An 18730-nucleotide genomic window follows, 5' to 3' on the forward strand; every position below is an offset into this window, starting at 1 on the left:
AAATTGAAGACAGTGTCTGTTGAGGAAAGCACTGCAGATAAGTGTTGACCAGACAATCTGGTTAATTTTAAATAAGCAAAAAGAAATCAAATGCAGAAGGGTGGATTTGGCCTGAGTGAGGGATTTTTGCAAGAGGGAAATTAGCAGAAGTTGGTCTGACCATGATCTGCCCCATTATCCACAAAATAAGTTACTTTGAGAACAAAATTACCACCAAGTCTGGTATAACAGCTCTTTATTTCAGTGTCTAAAACACAAGGAGAGGGCTTGCATTTCGACATCAGAACCATGCAAAGCACCTATACACCAAAAATGAGATGTTAAACGAGTGTCTCTCTCCTGCTACACGTGAAAAATTTAGGCAGGAAGACTCCATTTTCCTGTGCGTTCTGCTCTATCCTTCCACAAATCAACCAGCCGTGAGGGGCGATAATTAACCTTCATTCCAAATCAGATCATTTGCCACTGAACACTATTCCATACTGCCCTAAGCTGCTAAAATATGCTCCTGTAAACTTCATCAAGCACCCAGTTCTGCTCTTGGTCTACAAGGACAAAGTCCCAAACATCTCCAGCTACAGGATAGACTTTAATCAGAGGTACTGAATTAACTGAGAGCAGAGTTTGGCTCAAAGGATTAATGTCTCCTCCATACAGAAGCCCAGAAAAGGCCCTTATTAGTGTCCCAGAGAGGGGGATGTAGAGACCACCCTAGGCTCAGAGAATTGTCATGTGCACAGAGGACAACCAGACATCCTGAACTATTAAAAAACAGTGGTATAGAAAAATAAAAGGCATAAAATACTGAACCAAAAAGGTTCCAAATAAGGCATCAGCAGGTCCCAACTGGATGTGCTCCTGTGACATACATCACCATCCCAGGCAGGACAGTTAGGAATGATGCATTAGGATTGTATTTCTGACCTCCATCGTTAAGCACTATGAGCAACCAGAAGGGTTCAAGTTCTCTTCAAGAAAAAGAAAAAAACCTTCCAAACACAAAAGCAGGGAGTACTGTTTTTGGTAAGTATTTCTTAGAAAACAAAATAAAAACGTTAAAGCAATTCATTGAAACGACTCATTAAAAAAAGACAACATTCCTGTAAAGTAAAAATATATATAGAAATAGAATCTATTTTTTTTTGTTTGTTTGTTCATTTGTTTGTTTTTGTTTTTTGTTTTTTTAAAAAAAGACATTCAGTATCACGTCAGCGGATTCGGATGGGCTTTCCCGCGGGTCTCCTGCGACAGCCGCTGCTCCTTAAGGCAAAACGTCAGGTTGGCACCATCACAACAGCTGAGTCCCCGTGGCAGGGCCCTGTCAGCAGGGCTGCTTCTCCCGCACGCTGACGGAGCCGTCCTCCATCCCAAAATACACCACCTCAGCCATGTCGACGAACAGCCCCGTCTCCACCACGCCTGCGGAACGAGAGGTCACTGGTTACTGCCAGAGCCACCCCTGCGCTCGTGTCCTCTGCTCTGCCTGTGGTTTTGCTCAATAAAAACCACCAGTGCCTCCATCAGAGGTTTGGAGAAGTGTCCAACCTGTATCAGCCAAACTCGGAGCTTCTGGGAAGTCTTTGCCATGCAGCCACTCCCAGCAAAAACTCTCCAGAGACTGAGAAACAACTCCCAAAGCTCCCCCGATGTTCATGCTGCCCCAGCCACCACTATTGCACCAACACAATCATGAGAAAAGCATTTTCTACCATCTGATGACCCATGGGAGCAGGAGGAAGCTACAGACACCCACAGGATTAGGGACTACTTCCTTTGCCTTTAAACTCATCTAAAAGACTATCCTGTAAGAGATCACCTGGATAACACTTGTTCAAATGTTAAGATTCAGCAGCTCTGGTACTGCCTCTGCAATTTGTAGCCCTTTTGCAAATGTACTTTTGGCTGCATTTAATTATGGGGTGCTCCTAACTTCACAGTGATCACTGAGACACAGCCAGAGGCCAGGAAGGCGGATAGAAATGGAGGACAAGGGCTACCACAAGCACAAGGTGGCCAAAACCCTTCTACTGGTACTGCATTTAGGCTTTAACAGCCTCACATTTAGGCTCATCCACTTCTGGGTGGGGAAGAAGCTCTTCTTCCCTTAGCAGATCGATTTCTGAGCAGCAAACAGTGCTGGGACCACGCCCACAGGATGGAACAGGTCCCATCATTTACCATTCCTTTCTAAACCAAAAACAATGCAGGGAAGAAGTTCCTGCTGTGCAGAGTAACCAGGCACTGTCTGCCTCTTGCACAGAAGCAGCTCCAATAATAGAGACATTTGTACAGCCAAGGGCAGAAAGTGGATTAGGATATGGAGCACTGCACCAGGGGCAGCCCAGACCAGCAGTGGTCACCAGAGATCCCTTGCAACCCCAACAATTCTGTGATTCTGTGATAAGAACTACGGAGGGAAGCAAAACCACTGACCAGAAACAACTAGAAGTTACTGGTGACTCTTCACCCAGCCTCTGCCTGGTCTGGTGTTTCAGTTGTGGAGCCAGGACAATATATGGCTGCTTTGTGGGGACATTGGGGTTTGTGCAACAAGATCCCAACCTGTTCCTGCATGTTCTGGCAACACATGAGCAGTCAGTGAAGGCAGCTGTGTTATGGACTCCAGGGGCAGGCTTTGCCAAGACAACCAGAGAGACATCCAGATGCTGCTTCCCTGAAGTTCAGAGAGATCCAGTGACCCTGGGCAGACCTGGATGGTCCAGAGGCAGCTCTGGCCTGGGCAGCAGGTCTCATGCAAGGCAGGAGTCCTAACTCATTCAGTAGAGTCCTTGCAGAGAGGCTGCTTTGTTTGCAAACAGAGCACTCAGCACTGCTACTCGAGCCCAGCAAGAGCTTGGGTACTTTATCCTCACAGCAAGGTGAACATGGAGGGCCTCCCAATGGGAATGGAATGCAGGGCTGTAAGCACCTTCTGGAAAATACCACAGCACAGTGCAAACCCTCCCTCCACCAGTGTTTCCACTAAAAGTCACTCTATAAATGAGCACAAGGAGAGTAAGGAAGAGGACAGGACTGTTGTGTCTAATGGGAAGCAGTGTCAACATCAACCAGGATCACCCCAGGTTTTCACCACCATATGAAAAAGCCACATGGGCACAGTTGTACCAATTGAGCTGACTTATCTCTTGAGTAGAAACAAATGTAGGGACCTGCAGGAGGAGAGCAAATACACACACACTACATTTCCTCATATCTAGGGGAGAGCTGCCACAGTCCAGGTTACTTGTCACACACCAAGCCTTAGCCAGCTTTTGTGGTTTTTAAAAAATCACAGACATCACCTGGTATCATTTTTATAGCGCTGTTCACTTCACGCCACTCATGAACCTTGTCAAACTTCCAGTCCAGGATGAAGTTCCCATTGTCTGTCACCACAGGGCCCTGGAAGCAAACCCAGTTGTCATGACATAAGCCCCATGTCTCCTGATCCCAGCCAGGGATTGTCACAGCCCTCACTGGGACCAGCTGTCCCTGCTGCAGTGGTTTAGAGTCATCCTTCAAGTAAATTGGGGCAGTCCCCACAATAAACCTGTCAGTGAAACTATCATCCCTACCTCGGGCCCTGTTTGGCACCACAGACTGCCCTGCAGCCCCCCAACAGCCCCAAGAGCAGCAGGTCAGACCCAGGCTGGCAATCCCTCTGCTCCCTGCTCCAGGATGTTTCTTCAGGGGTCATGGCCAGAGAGGCTTTCAATGAGCAGCAGCCTGAACCCCTAAATACCCAACTGAGTAACTGTAGTAAGGAGGAGTTACACAAGATGCCACTCATGGGAGTGAAAGCCCAGATTTCACTAGATGAAGGGCCAGACCTCTGGTGCTCCCTTTGCCCACGTTCAGACGGTTCCTCAGGGGAAGCAGGGCTGCCAGGGACACTCACTGCTTTGTTAACAGCCATCCGCAGCTCCACGACACCGCCGAATTTTTTGGTCAGGGCTCTGGTGACAGGGACATAAGCCATGGGGATGACCTCGATGGGAACCCCCTTCTTCCACTGCTCCCCAAGGTTGTCAGATTTTTTCCTGAGGGCACAGTTTGAGGTGGGATTAGTGTTGGACATTACACTGCTGACATCACTGACGTCACCCCAGGCCCTTTGAAAACCCCTCAGGCACAAGGCTCAGGAGGACACAGGGTCAGTCCATGTGTGCCCATTGCAGCAAGAGCCATACACGATGCTCTATCCAGTCACAAGCCCTGTTTTGACATGTTTTGGACAAGCAGAACAAGAGTTGTTTTTTCCACAGCCCCATGGCTGGAAAATTTATCCCATGCTGACACTCACTGAGCTCAAAGAGCAGAACTGCCACTTCCCCACAAGCTCTGCTGACTCCCAAGCAGGCCTGCTGAGTTAAAAATTAAGCAAAAAAGATAAATTGAATTGCTGGAGTACTGGGAGCCAGGCTCATTTCCACCCATTCCTGCTCTCCTGTAACCATTGGAATGACAATAATGGCCTAACACAGCACCATCTGAAACCTCCCATGGAGGAAAAAGGTATAATGAACAGTAATATCTTCACCTGTAATCAGCAATAACAATGAAGCACTTTGCAAATCCTGCAACTATCTTCTCCTGTGTCAAGCAGCCACTGCAAGGGGGAAAAAATAAAGACAAAACCAGAAAACATCAGACTGCTCCCCACTGTGCCTAATGGCCTTGAAGTCCAGTCCTCTCCATCATGTTCTTGCTGGTTTTGGTGCTGGCATTGCCCCACACCTTATCCTCCTTATCCTCACCCCTCACTTTGTGCCCCTTGTCCCTGGCAGCCTTGGCCAGGAGCCATCTCCCCTTGTGGGTGCACACACAGCCCTGCACAGGATCCTCTCCAGCCCACCCCAGAGATACCCACAGCCACACAGGAATGCTCAGAGCCCCCACCACCAGCTCTGGGACAGACAAGACAGATGGACAGCAAGGCTTACCCGCCACCTTTGATAAGGTTGAGGTCAGAGTCCACCTCATCTGCTCCATCGATGGCAACATCAAGCTGTGGGAAGAGGAGAAAATTGGTGTGGAAACCCCTCCTGTGCAGCATCCAGGCCCTGCTCCTGGTGCAGCTCCAGGGGTCGTGGGTCCCAAGCAGCAGTCACAAATGTCACCAGAGCAGGGAGCACCTTGGTGCCAGCCTGAGCAGAGTGTCTGATGGGCCGCCCAAGGATACCCTGAGACCACCCAAGCCCCTCTAAAAACCACAGGCATGTGAAAGCAGGAGGAAGAGAAACCCAAACCAACTGCTGGCCTGAAAGGCACATCACCTTTATCCTCTGGTGTCATTTAAGGACCAGCGTGCAGGGTTTTCCTAGGAAAAATCTTTGACAGTTCAGCAATATCCCTGCCTCAGGCCTCATCTTGGAAGAGATGCCAAGCACCTGGAGGCAACAAAACCAAGCAGCCTTCTTGCCATCTAAAAGGACAAGAACTAGGAGAGAACTTGGGGGAAAAACAAACTAAACCTGTTAAAATCATAGAATCATTAAGGTTAGAAAAGGCCTCTAAGATCATTGAGTCCAACCACTCAACAAACCCTGCCAGGTCCCCACTAAACCATGTCCCTAAGCATCACATCTACATGTTTTTTGAACACTTCCAGGGATGCTGATTCCACCACTGCCCTGGGCAGCCTGTTCCACTGCTTGACCAACCTTTCAGTGAAGAAATTTTTCCTAATATCCAATCTAAACCTCCTGTAGCAAAACTTGAGGCCATTTCCTGTTGTCCTAACTCAAATTCTCACTCCTGTTCTGCAGTGTGGCTGCCCAAACTCAGCCTCAGGGGAGGACAAAGGAGCCTGGACACTTTCTGAATGACCAGCTGAGAGGAAGGTCAGGTGAGGTCTCAGCTCCATGGTCCCACTTACCTCTGGATTTCGGTCCAAGTCACTCAGTGTTAAGCCGTTCTGCAGGATCAGCTGACGGGCCTGTGCACCAAGAAGACAACAAACACCAGTTACCAGTGGCAGGAAAGGAAAACAGACTCATGGTGTCACTCTCTAGCTGCAGCAAGGACGGAGCCTCCCTGGGAGAGCTCCACTGCTCCACTCTGAGCTGGTGGAGAGGCTGCAGTGGGAACACACAGCAAGGAGAAATTGATGTTTCCAGAGCAGAGCAGTTTAATCAAAAGGAAATCCTGCTGCTGATTTAAACTAAAATGCTCAGACGGTGCAACAGGACTCCTGGGTTTGGGTCTCTCCATACTAAATAGCAGGAGGCCTCATCAGCTTGGTGGGAATCACTTGCATCAAGCAGATATGGAATTTTAAATCCTACGTTGTTTCAGCTTGGACATCATTCTCCCTCACACCCATCCAGCCCTTCTTATCTCCTTCAGTTGAAAAACGGGACCAAGAAAATTAAATATTTACACCACAGCAATGTGGAACTAACAAAGAAAATATTTTCCATATTGGAAGTAAGCTAAAAAATAAACAAACAAAAGCATAACTCGTGGGAAAAGTGTGGGAAGCTGCTGAAACAGCTACTTGGTGGCTCCGATCTACATTTCCTGCAGTGGCCATGTTTCCCTCTAGTGGTAACACAACACAGGGCACCCAGAGCTGCCCTTGGCTCAGTCCCTCAGCTTAAACAGGGAGTCACAGAATCGTCTAGGCAGATTTAGTAACATAAAGTCCAGCCATTAACCCAGCACTGCCCAGGCCACCAGGTCCCCAAGTGCCACATGTCTTTTACATCCCTGCAGGGATGGTGACTCCACCACTGCCCCGGGCAGCCTGTTCAGTGCTCGAACACCTTCTCAGTTTCCTTAATATCCAATCTAAACCTCTCCTGGCACAACTTGGGGCCATTTCCTCTTGTCCTGTTATATGCTGCTTGGAAGAAGAGACCAACCCCCACGTGGCTGCATCCTCCTGTCAGGGAGTTGTAGAGAGCAATAAGGTTCCCCCTGAGCCTCCTCTCCTCCAGGCTGAGCCCCCCCAGCTCCTCATCACACCTGTGCTCCAGACCCTTCCCCAAGCTCTGCTCCCTTCTCTGGACACACTCCAGACCCTCAGTGGCTTTCTTGTCCTGAGGGGCCCAGAACTGGACACAGGACTCAAGGTGTGACCTCACCAGTGCCCAGCACAAGGGGACAATCACTGCCCTGGTCCTGCAGCCACACTATTGCTGACACAGGCAGGGGCCGATGGCCTTGCCCACCTGGGCACATCTTGCTTGGCTCATGTTCAGCCACTATTGATCAGCACCCCCAGGTCCTTTTCTGCTTGGCCACTTTTCAGCCACTCAGCCCACAGCCTGGAGTTCTGCAGGAGGCTGTTGTGCCCAAAGTGGAGACCCAGCACTTGTCCTTGTTGAACCTCAGAACCACTGGCCTTGGTCCATCCATCCAGCCTGTCCAGATCCCCTGCAGAGCCTTCCTGCCCTCCAGCAGATCAACACTCCCACCCAGCTTGGTGTCATCTGTAGAATCTCTAACTGGTTGAATTTTCTATGTTACAAATCATCATTTGAGAGATATTCCCTCCTTGTACAGACTCTGCTCGAGTCCAAACTTGCTACCAGGCTGCAGCTAGACCAAGAAACCCCAGTGCAATAGCCTGGATCATCTGATTCCCCTGAATTCTACCCACTAACACTAACACAGTGCATCAGCCACAGGTATTGGCAGCCCAGAAACATTAGAATTAGCAGGTGGCACTCCTGGCAATGAGATATGACTTGAATAGTTTATCATGGCATTTCATAGCATGCAGTTTTAACACCCATGGGCTGTGGGGCCCTAAGGACCCACAAAATGTAAGGAATAAAAATCAGTGGGTTGGCATTCATCACATGGTGCCCACGTAAGGCGATTTCAGGGATCTGGGAAATGGAAAGCATTGAGAAACACTGTGCTGCACATGCAGGCCAGACCCTGAACAGGCTTAGAGTCAGCGGTGTGGCAACGAGGTGGCTTGGCTCTCTCCAGGCTCTGCTTGCAAGGCAATGGGAGCAGTGGGAACCAAAAGCAGATCTCCCATAACTGAGGGAAAAGTGGTGGTAACTGCACAGCACTTGGCAGGAACAGTCCCACTCCGTGGGACTCTCAGCACACGGCCTGGTGAAAAGAGACAACGCAAACGGCAGGGGACAGATACTTACCCTGATCTAGCTTTACTCATGGTGTTGGATTAATGACCTGACAACAGGGAAGGGAGGAGTATAAAAGCCCACTGAAACCAACTCTTCCTTGCCAGTGACCTCAGGCAGCCATCTACACCTGTGCATAGTGAAAATAAAATGCTGTTTTGCTGGCCTGGGAACACGCCACTCAGAACTGGTTGAGGTCTAAGAGACTGCAAAAGATACAAGGCAGCCCTGTGTTGGGAATTTTGGCTCCTGCAAGTGTACGATCTCTCTCTTCCCTTTAACAGCAACCTTTTTGTTTTACTGGTAAGAAACTCGGTGATGTTAAATGAACTATGACAACATTTCAAGGCAGGACAGGCTCCAGCCCATGCTCACTACAAGAGCTTCATCAATATTTTCTTTAAGAACTAGTGACTGAACTCAGAGCACTTCTCCTAGATTCAAAGGGGACATGGCATTTCAGGATGGGAATCATTTTAGACAGATCAAAGACAGACTCTCACCACAGTCTATATAAGCAATGGAAGTACTGATATAGGTTAATTTTTTATCTTTTTTCACTTTCTGGCCTTTGCAGCACCTTACATTATACCCCAGCTGGCCACTGGCTGTTTGCAACAGCTAGGAAGAGAGAGCCCTGTCACCCCCACACTTAAACAACTGCAGGGCAAGAGGATGTTAAGTTTTCCTAAGATTTTAGGATAATTCAGGTTGGTCTCTATCCAACCTCCAGGTCAAAGCAGGGTCAGCTCCAAGGTTGCTCAGGGCTTTACCCACCCAGTCCCTGAAAACCTCACAGGACAGGCTCTGCCCCTCCTGCCATGCTGCCTGACTGTCCTCATGGTGACAAGGTGGTGACAAAAGTACAGTCCCCAGGTCCACACCAGGACCATGAGAAGGACACATGCCCAATTCGGTATTGCCACCCAGCCTTGAAAAACCCTCAGGTGATCCCCATCACATCACCTCTCCCTGCCCAGAGGGAGGGAACAGAGGCAAAGAGACCAAAGCCAATTGCCAAAGGCATGGGAGATGCTCAGAAGCTTCCCCAGCAGCTCTGTATTCCACCACCAAGCCAGGTTCTCCCTCTCCCTCCAGCCCCCTCAGCATCTAGCTTGGTATGAACCAATTCCTTCAAAGGCTGCACAGCAAACAAGAGGTTAAGCCAATTTCTCTTCTGCAATTTCTTATCGAATCCAGCTGATGCACTTGAAGTTCCCTCTGAAAACACAAGAGCTTGCTATTATTCTTTACAGCTGTCAGGGCTGATACAGACTCCAAGGAGACAAAGTGTCTCCAGTGAGCTTTGCACTACGAGTCTGGTTCACCACTAAGCAGCATTTTCCCACAACTGGGATCCAGAGAAAGCCCCGCACCAACCCTGACACAACCAGCCTTACCACACTGGCTCAAAATATACTTCCCAGCCCTGAGCTCAGGTAAGGCTAACACAGCACCATCACCTTCTTTGTGAGGTCTATCTGCAGGGCTGCACCACGTCTGCTTTCACTGGTGGTTTTGGTTAATTCACACCTCTGTGAACCACAGAGAGGCAAGGTGGCCTCCCACAGCCCAGGGAAGATCCCCTGCAGGAGTGTCTGGACTGGCAGGAAGCAAAGGAGGAAAGCACTTACCTGAAAGGATGTAGGGATGCAGACAATTGCCAGGTTCTCCTCCTTAACTCGCTCAGCTGCAGGCAAAAAGCAGAAGCCTTGGTTTGTTCATTGCACAAGGTAAAAACACAGCAACTTTCACTTTAAAAAACCTCAGTTCGGAGCAGCCCCTCTGATTCACTGCAATTACTTGCTTGGCTTGCAAATAACTCAGTCATGCTCGAAATGCAAACAGGTGTCACTCTCCATAGGCTGAGGCTCAGTTTCAACAGTCAGAAATGTTTAAACACCCACTCTGGCCCAGCCCAAGCCACCATGAGCCATTAACCTTTACGTCTCCAGCAGCAGAGGAGCCCATCAGCAAATCCTCACCTGGGAAATCGGCCCCATCCCCTCTCTCACTCCATTAGACAGGATTTTGCTGCTCTCCATGTAAACACAGAGCTCCAGCAGCTGTCTGAAAGGTTTGCTGGTTTGTTGCCCTGGGGACATCACATTAATTTATTATAGAACATTTAAATATATGGCAGGGAAAGGACCAATAAAGTACAGTATTCCATTAAATGGAAGGAAATATTTCCTCCCCCAGGCTAACCTCAAATGACTAAGATCTATTACTAAGGTATCATTATGGACAAAATGTTATTTTAGTAATTACAATACTCAGGCACAAGCCAACAGCCCAAGAGTCAGCAAGAGCTCCTGCACCAGAGCAAGCACACGAGCTACATGCTGCAAGGTAGCGCTGCTGCTGGAAGGATGGAACATGCAATCCATGAGGCTGGATGTTGTTACAAGCCACATCCCAGTTCTAAAGCAGTCAGGAGACATGAAAAGCCAGAATTTGCAGCCTGGAACAGCCACTCCTCTTCAAATACAATAGCCATTTATTTAGAGGCTGATTCTGTGCTCAAGGAGGGAGTGGTTGCAGTACTGAGCCAAGCCCAGAAGGCTGAACAGCAGCTCCCAGACAATGAAGTGCATCACACACACAGTGTGGGGCCAGATGGGTGCCAAGGGGCAGCCCCAGCCCTGCCATGTCCCTGCACAGTGAAGGGCTGGGCTGTGATCAGAACTCAGCCTGCTCTGGGCTGCAGGACAGCTTTGCCTGAGGGAGCTAGAGGTCACCAGGGGACTCCCTCGACAGGCAGAGCCACCCAGGCAGGACACACTGAACTGTGCTGCCCAGGGAAGTGGTGGAATCTTCATACCTGGAAGTGCAGACGTAGCACTTGGGGTGTGGTTTGGTGGTGAACATGATGGTGCTGCATCGGATTTGAGGATCCTGGAGGTCTTTTCCAACCTTAATGATTCTGTGATTCCTCCTCTGTATCCAAGCAAGGCCCCCAAGGACAACAGGGCTGATCCTGCACTCCCAACCTACCATGGCCCCCACAGCTGCTCTGCTCTGCATGCAAGGACATTCAAAGTTCAGCACCTCCACACACAGATCTAGGGCTGAGAGTGCCCTGCAAAGGAACTTTAAACTTCTGCACCCTCTGTAACGAGGCGTGACAATAATTACCCTCACACTCACTTTGCAAGACCGCATTTGCCTCACTCGAATATTTTGCTGAAATTTTCTCAATCACGCCCTGAGCAAACCCCTGCACCTGGAGCGAGCAGGTAAACCTGGCTGTGGGGTACATAAATAAAATCCAGCAGGATTTCACATTCCTCATTTTCATTACACCTCAGCAGGGCCCTCAGTGTGAATCACGTGGATGTGTGGAGCAAAAGGAGCCACAGGCAAACGGGTTAAAGGAAGCAGAGCAGCTGCATGGCCCCGAGCCACACAGCAAGTCAGCACTGGGCAGAGCTGGGCAAAGCTGGAACCAGACCAAGGAGCTCAGCTCCAGTTTGTGGTGGGTGCCAGTGGAGTGCTTTTCCTGGCTGTGTGGGGAGAACAGGTGGCAAATCATTACCTCCTCAGGACTCTCAAGCAATAAATTTGGAGCCCAACACCCAGTTTTAACCTCCAGCTTCAAACAGGACATAGCAGTCAGTGAATAGACCTGAGGCATCAGCTTTAAGTCAGCATGCAGGTGATGTAGGGTGCTTTTTAAGTAGTTGGGGCAGATGGAAAAAGGGACTTTTTGTGGTGGGAGGGACAGGAAGGGGATTAGGACCGTACCTAATCGTTGCACCGCATGTACAATCGTAGATCCGCTTCCGATCCCAAGAACTTGATTGTTCTGCAAATCAAAGAGAGACAGAGCAATGCTGTTACTGGAGCCTCCAGATTGCCCACTTTCCCCAGTAAAATTGGCATTATAAACACATGCAAGAGGAGCCTTGTCCAGGGATGCACGTGGACACAACATCTCAGCACTCCACAGGCAAGGAAGGGAACACACTGTGCCAGCGAGGGCATGGCCATGGTGTGCAGCCAAGGGATTTTAATCAACTCTCCCTCTCATTAAGGGACATGTGCTTGCTAATTACCAGCACGGTCCGATCTCAGGGTGTTCCAAACACACTCACTGGTGGTTGCTGGCATTCCATGAAAGCTCTCCTGCCGGAAAGCTGTGAATTTCAGACAATACCACAGAGGAAGAAGGGGAAACAGCCTCAAGATAAAATCTCCCAAGGAAGCCACACAGTAAAAGGCTGGGTTTGCTGCCAACCATATCGTTAGTAAACAGCACAGATGCACCAGCAGCCAAAGCAGAGAGCACAGCAGCTGTTCCTGTGAATAATAAAAAATGTTTTCCAAAACAGAGTGTAAAACTGCCTATAGGAGAGTCCAGCAAAACTTGGAAGGTGGGTGAGCCTGGCAGCATGTGCTGAAGAGGATGAAATTTTAACCACAGCTCCATCCTGACCTTTCTTTGCATATTGTCTGGCTTAAGAAGGATGACTGCCCTGTCACCCATAACACAGATACACTCCTAAAAGGTGCTGCAGGCTGGGGGTGGATGGGTGCACTTGTGTTACTTCTGCAAGACATCTTCTCTGCCATGTCAGTCTCTGTTTATCATCAACTCAGTTTCCCACCCCCTGTAAGTGACCTGCAGCCTTCTGCACTCCCCATTTTCAGTGTACTTCATTTTCTTTGGATGGAATCCAAAGCTTAAATTGACTTAAAGAGGCCCAGTATCACCACAGAGACTTCAGATGAGGAAGACTTGAAGACAACCAGAGATGCAGGCACAGAGCTTTTGTGCATTATCTCTTGGATATTAGACAGATCTGGAGCTCTTTCCTCATGTGCAGCAAATCCAGAGTTCAGCAGCTGTGGAAAAAGCCATACCTGCAGCACTTCAACCAGCTAAAATCTTGCTGTCACGCAAGTTCACCTGGAAAGGTGCAGCTGAAGACATGTCACACTCCGCTGGGATTAGTCATTTCTCTTGCTTCTGCAGGTTAAAAGCTTAAAGAAAACAGAAGTTCTCCAAAACCAGAGGCTCAGCTTACATCCCAGCCCTCACTAACCACGGTGACTCTGCAAAAGCTGGGGAGACCAACAGGTCACTGCTGCACACCTGCAACGTGGCCAGCAGAAACCCAACAGCTCCTGAGGTTTCTCAGTGTCACCCACCCAGCAGGCAGAGCCAGGCAAGGCCAGCCAAGGAAGGGGCAAGCAAAGCTGTGCAGAGGCTGGCAGGACATGGGCAGTACCAGTGTTCCCAAAAGACTTGTTTCAACCCGGGAAGAGGCAGTTTCGTCTCTTTGCCCTCATTTCTGTAGGGTGGGACACTTCCTTGGAGCAGCTGGGTACCCTAAAGGGATGGGGAAAGCCTCAGCATCAGCCACTTCACTATAATGAAGCAGAAAGAGCTCACAAGGGTCCCAGCCCATCCATTTATCAGTGATTAGAGGTGAAGTAGCACTTTAAGTCAGTCTAAACTGGTGTTGTCACAGCCCCTGCCTTACCATGGCTCCCACCTCTCCCTCCTCAGCTCCAACCCCAGCCAGACCAGGGGCAAAACCAACCATAAAACATCCACTTTTAAAAACAGGGGCAGGGCAAACACTGGTAAGAAGCAGAGCACTGAGGAGCGGCACCTCATACAAAAAAAATTACGTTTCATGTTGTTTACCAAAAGCCCACCAAACAAAACCAAGGCACTGAGCAACAGCACAGCTGAGGACCCACGTATGGGTGAAGTGGGCAGTGACCACAGCACTTTCTCAGCCAACCCAAGGGCCTAAAGACACTGCCCAGCATTACAGAAGCCAACATGGCAGCACACATGGAGCAGTATCAGCAGCACACAGCGACTGGCCAGTCCAACCTAAGTTTACAAGGTTACAGAGCAAAGAGCTCCAGCTAAAAGTAGTAGATAAATACAGAGCGAAGCCCAAAGTTTGCTCAGTGCTCTCTGGGGCAGCAGGACATAGCGCTCCCACCTGTATTTTCATTGCTAACAGAGACGCTCACAGGGCCCGCCTTCAGAGGTGTTGTATAAACGCAAAGCCAGCTCTCCCCAAGCAGCTTACAGCTCTAAAACCCCAAGCCCTGTGCCAGCCCCGCTGCCCCAAGCTGTCACAACCCCACAGTGCATGGCCTCTGAGGTTGGTCACCTCAGTGTCCACTCCAGGACTGGGGAACTCTGCTTCTGCAGCTGCCTGGGGACAAGTGCTGTGGGTAAACACACCAACCTAGCTTTAAATAAAAAAAAAAAAAAAGAAAAAAAAAAGGGAGAAACAAGTTCTCCTCTCCTAATCCCCCCTCCCACCTGTAGGTGTGCATCTGCCACACAAGGAGCTCCTGTGCTGGCACAGGCAGGGGTGGGTGTGAAGGAGGACACCAAGCGAGGAGCCTCACCCAGTACCAGTCCCAAGCCCCCAGTGCCATGGATTTATGGCAGAGTTAAGCAAAAGCGATTTGTCCAGCAGAACCAACCCCTGAAGCCAGTGGTGTCTCCCACACATCCCTGCTGTGCAAGGGAAGCCTTAGCTTAGCTTTTAGAGATAACCCTCCTTCCTCCAGAGAGCTCTAACGAGCAAACAAGAACGTATCCATTACAAACAGCAGCTGCCCTCCGACAGCACAAACTGACAGCTGAGACCATTCAGCTCTTGGGCAGTGACTCTGAGCTGCTTCTTGTTCCTTGAAGCCAACTTGCACGAGCATAATACCCCAGACACTGCCTAATTTATTTAAACAGCATCACAAGCTGGACATTGAACTTTAGTCAGCTGGGACACAGCCAGAAACATTATCCTAAGTTTGCCTGGCCACAAAATAGCATAAAAGCCAGCTATTTCACTATAAAAGTCCAAAAGTACTGATTTTACCCCAAATCAAAGGAGCAGCCAGTTATGGTAACTCACAGCAACAGTGGTGTCTTGGCTCTACACCTTGTGAGACAAGTCCTTCCTCCCACAAACCCTCAATGCACAATTTTGGGCTTGACTTGGGTAAGAAAGAGGATTTTTATGGAACTGCCAGAGCCCCCAGGCTCCCCCATCTCACAGACTTTTGGTCGTGGTGGCCAGGCAGGGGGTGGGTCTCAGGCAGGTACAGACTGCTCCTAGGAAAGGGGCTGCAAAACAAGCCAAACTTTCATGGGACATAAGGGAAGCCATCAGCAACCGAACATCAAAACACTAACCCAGCAAGGGGGGAGCAGGAAGGGAAAGGGATTTTTTTTTCTCCCCTAACTGCTAATATCTACTTTCTTAACAGCAACTTCTCACCCCGATTTCACCACTGCTGTTGCGAAAGGGCTGGCAGAGCAAACACTGCGATAAACCCCTGCGTGACTGTAACCGTTGCTCTTCCAAATGCTTGTGATCAGGCTGTGCCAAACTTCAAGCAGCTCCAGCCCTATCTGACACTGAAAGGGTTGATTCAAGCCCCTGGCTGCATTTCCCCCCCTGCAGAGGACAAGACAGAACCCCTGGTCAGGGGCTGTTGTTCCTTGCTTGGGTGGTCAGAAATAGGGTGCAGCAGCAGCACATCCCGGACTTGGAGAAAGGAGCAGGACATGGCATTAGCCTGAACTCCCACCACAGCCCAGTGCACAGTGGAAGTTTGGAGGTGCAAGACATTACCCCAGATTCGGCGTACACAGTGCTGAGCTGGACGAGGCATGGAGCTGCTGCCAGGGAGGCACACACTGGGGAAGGAAAAGCAGTTTTCTTCCTTCTCCCCAGCTAAAGGAGTGAAGTCCAAAGTGAAGGAGAAAGAGGCTCAGCAGGACCCATCTGTGCACCCAGGGTCCCTCTTTGCACCCAGAACTGTCTGTGCTCCGAGTGGAGGGTGTATTCTCAGTGCCCCCCACTGCAACCATGAACCTCGGGGCTGCTCCATGCACTGCAGAAGTCCGTGCCACCTGAAGCCCATCACGCCCTGGAAAGTTCCATACAACCCATGGCCATTCCATGCACTTGGGAGTCCTGGCACCCCACAGCCTGTCCCTGCACCTGGAGCTGCCTCACACACCCCTGGGTCTGTCTGTGCACTGGAAGGCTCCGTGGACCCCTTGGCCGCTGTGTTTTGTGGGGTCCCGGCACTTTAGAGTTGCTCCGTGCACCCCAGGGTCCGTCCATGTACCCCGGGATTCCGTGTATCCCATAGCCCCTCTGTGCATTGCAGGGTCCCAGCACCCCAAATCCTGTCCCTGCACCCGGAGCTGCTCCATGAACCGCAGGGTCCATCCGTGCCCTGGGAGAGTCCGCGGCCGCTCTGTGCTTTAAGGTGTCCCTGCACCCCAGAATCGCTCCATGCATCCCAGGGTCCGTCCGTGCACCGGGGGACTCTGCACACCCCGTGGCAGAAGCGGCCACGGGGAGTCCCGGCACCCCAGAGCCACTCTGTGTGCTGGAGGATCCGTGCTTCCCGGATCCTGTCCATGCCCTGGGAAGCTCCGTGTACTTCACTGCCACTCCGTGTACTGGGGGGGGTCCCGGCACCCCAGAGCCTGTCCCTGCAATCCAGAGCCGCTCCATGAACTGGAAAAATCCGTGCACCCTGTGGCCGCTCTGTGCACTGGGGGGGTCCCGGCACCCCAGAGCCTGTCCCTGCACCCAGAGCCGCTCCGCGCACCCCGAGCTCCGTCCGTGCCCCGGGAGACTCCGTGCACACCGTGGCCGCTCCCCTAAATTAGGGAGTCCCTGCAACCCCAGGTCGCTCTGTCCTTTGTGGAATCCCGACACCCCGGAGTCGCTCCGTGCACACCAGGGTCGTCCGTGCACCGGGGGACTCCGTGCAACTCACGGCTACCTCGTGCACTCAGAGTCCCAGCACCCCAGAGCCCGTCCGTGCGCCCGGAGCCGCTCCACGCAGCCCGGGACCCGCCCGTGCCTCTGGAGACTCCGCGCACCGTGTGTCCGCTCCGTGCATTAGGGGGTCTCTGCACCCCAGAGTTGCTCCGTGCACCCCAAGTTCCGTCCGGGGATTAGGGGGTCTCTGCACCCCGAGCTCCGTCCGTACACCGGGGAATTCCACGCACCCCGTGGCCCCTCGTGCACTGGAGGGTCCCGGCACCCCACGAGCCTGTCCCTGCACTCCGGGATCTCTCTGAGTACTGGAGGTTCCGTGCACTCCAGAGCCGCTCCATGCGCTGGGAAGCTCCGTGCACCCCATGGCCGCTCCGTGTACTGGGGTTTCCCGGCACTCCACAGCCTGTCCCGGCACCCCATGGCCGCTCCGTGTACTGGGGTTTCCCGGCACTCCACAGCCTGTCCCGGCACCCCGGAGCCGCTCCGTGCACTTGGATGCTCCGTGCACTCCATGGCCACTGCATGCATTGGGGGACCCCAGCACCCTGCAGCCGCTCTGTGCTTTGGGGGGGTCCCTGCACCCCGGAGCTTCTCTGTGCTTTGGGGGGGTCCCTGCACCCCGGAGCTTCTCTGTGCTTTGGGGCGTCCCTGCACCCCGGAGCCCCTCCGCGCGCTCCGGGTCCGTCCGTGCTCCCGGAGGCTCCGCGCACCCCGCGGCCGCTCCGCGCACCTGGGCTCAGAGCCCCCCGCGCCCCGCAGCACCCCGGGCTGCCTCACCTGGACGTGCTTGTCCACGGCGGCGAAGGCGGCCCGTTTCTTGGCCTCCTCTGCCATGGTGCCGCCGAGCCGCCCGCGGGAGAAGCCGCGCCGCGCCGCCGCCCGCCCCGTTCGGACCCTCCCCGGCGGACGGGCAGCCAGGGGCGTGCTGCGGAGCAGGGCGAGCCGGCCGGGGAGCCGCATGCCGGCGCGGCCCGCCCCCGGGGGGCTTTTCCTCACGGGCTGCAGGCCTGGGCCGTGCCGGCTCCCTCTCCTCCTCCGCCTCCGCCTCCTCCTCCTTCTCCTCCGCCGGAAGGCTGGGACTTGTAGTGCTGCGAGCGGCGAACTACAGCTCCCACAATGCCCGACAGTCCCCGGAGCAACTTGTTGCATCAATGTATATACATGTATAAGTACCGAGAGATCGGGTTTGCCAGGGCTGGAAGGGTGGAAGCATTTCCGCAAAGAGCAGAGGGATGCGCGGTGTCCCGCCTGGAAGTGCTGGGGGAAGAGGGAGGATGGCGGGGGGAGCCCCTGCAGGAGGCCAGGCAATGCACTGAGCTCGGGGAGTTACTGTAACTCTGGCCGGGCTTCCGCAGATTTTGAGGAAGAGCCTTTCTTGGACTTTCACTCAAACTGTGTAGCACGATCTCCCTCGAAAGTAGCAACATGGACATGAAATATGCCACGGGTTCTCTGAGCGCGTCGTATCAACTAGCACTTAGTCCTTACCCCACCCTGCAGGAAGGTCGGGACAAAACCCCATGGAGGTCTCCCGTCCTGAAGCACGTGCCTTTTTCTATTTGCCATAGTTTTTCCCTCTACCTTGAGTTGATTTCAGTTGTTTCTGAAACAAATTAGAGAGACAGAACAACCTTGAAGTCCCCCTACATGGGCATTTTCACTCCTGTGAGACACATTAGGACCATTCACAGGTACCTCAGCTTCTCTCCAGGCTGCAATCCCACAAAGGTGGATGAGAACTGCAGGTGCTTGCTCCAAGGTCACGCCACAATTCGTAGAGAATAATCTTTGTATTTGCACAACAGAAAAGCTGCCGCTGACTTCTCTTTTTAAATTCTG

At 51.8% G+C, this 18730-nt stretch overlaps 1 protein-coding gene across 1 annotated transcript; it reads right to left on the reverse strand.

Annotated features, from left to right (window-relative positions):
- Window positions 1-218: 218 nt before the first annotated feature.
- RPIA (ribose 5-phosphate isomerase A) lies at window positions 219-17924 on the reverse strand. Its single transcript, XM_048304472.1, has 9 exons — window positions 17669-17924; window positions 11853-11913; window positions 9740-9795; window positions 5879-5938; window positions 4944-5008; window positions 4541-4609; window positions 3899-4040; window positions 3303-3402; window positions 219-1419 (listed from the first exon to the last, which is right to left on the reverse strand). The coding sequence occupies exons 1-9, from the start codon at window positions 17849-17851 to the stop codon at window positions 1322-1324; spliced, it is 834 nt and encodes a 277-aa protein (XP_048160429.1). The 5' UTR covers window positions 17852-17924; the 3' UTR covers window positions 219-1321.
- Between the last annotated feature and the right edge of the window lie 806 nt (window positions 17925-18730).

The sequence above is a fragment of the Corvus hawaiiensis genome, chromosome 5, assembly GCF_020740725.1.
Source record: "Corvus hawaiiensis isolate bCorHaw1 chromosome 5, bCorHaw1.pri.cur, whole genome shotgun sequence".
Classification (NCBI taxonomy): Eukaryota; Metazoa; Chordata; class Aves; order Passeriformes; family Corvidae; genus Corvus; species Corvus hawaiiensis.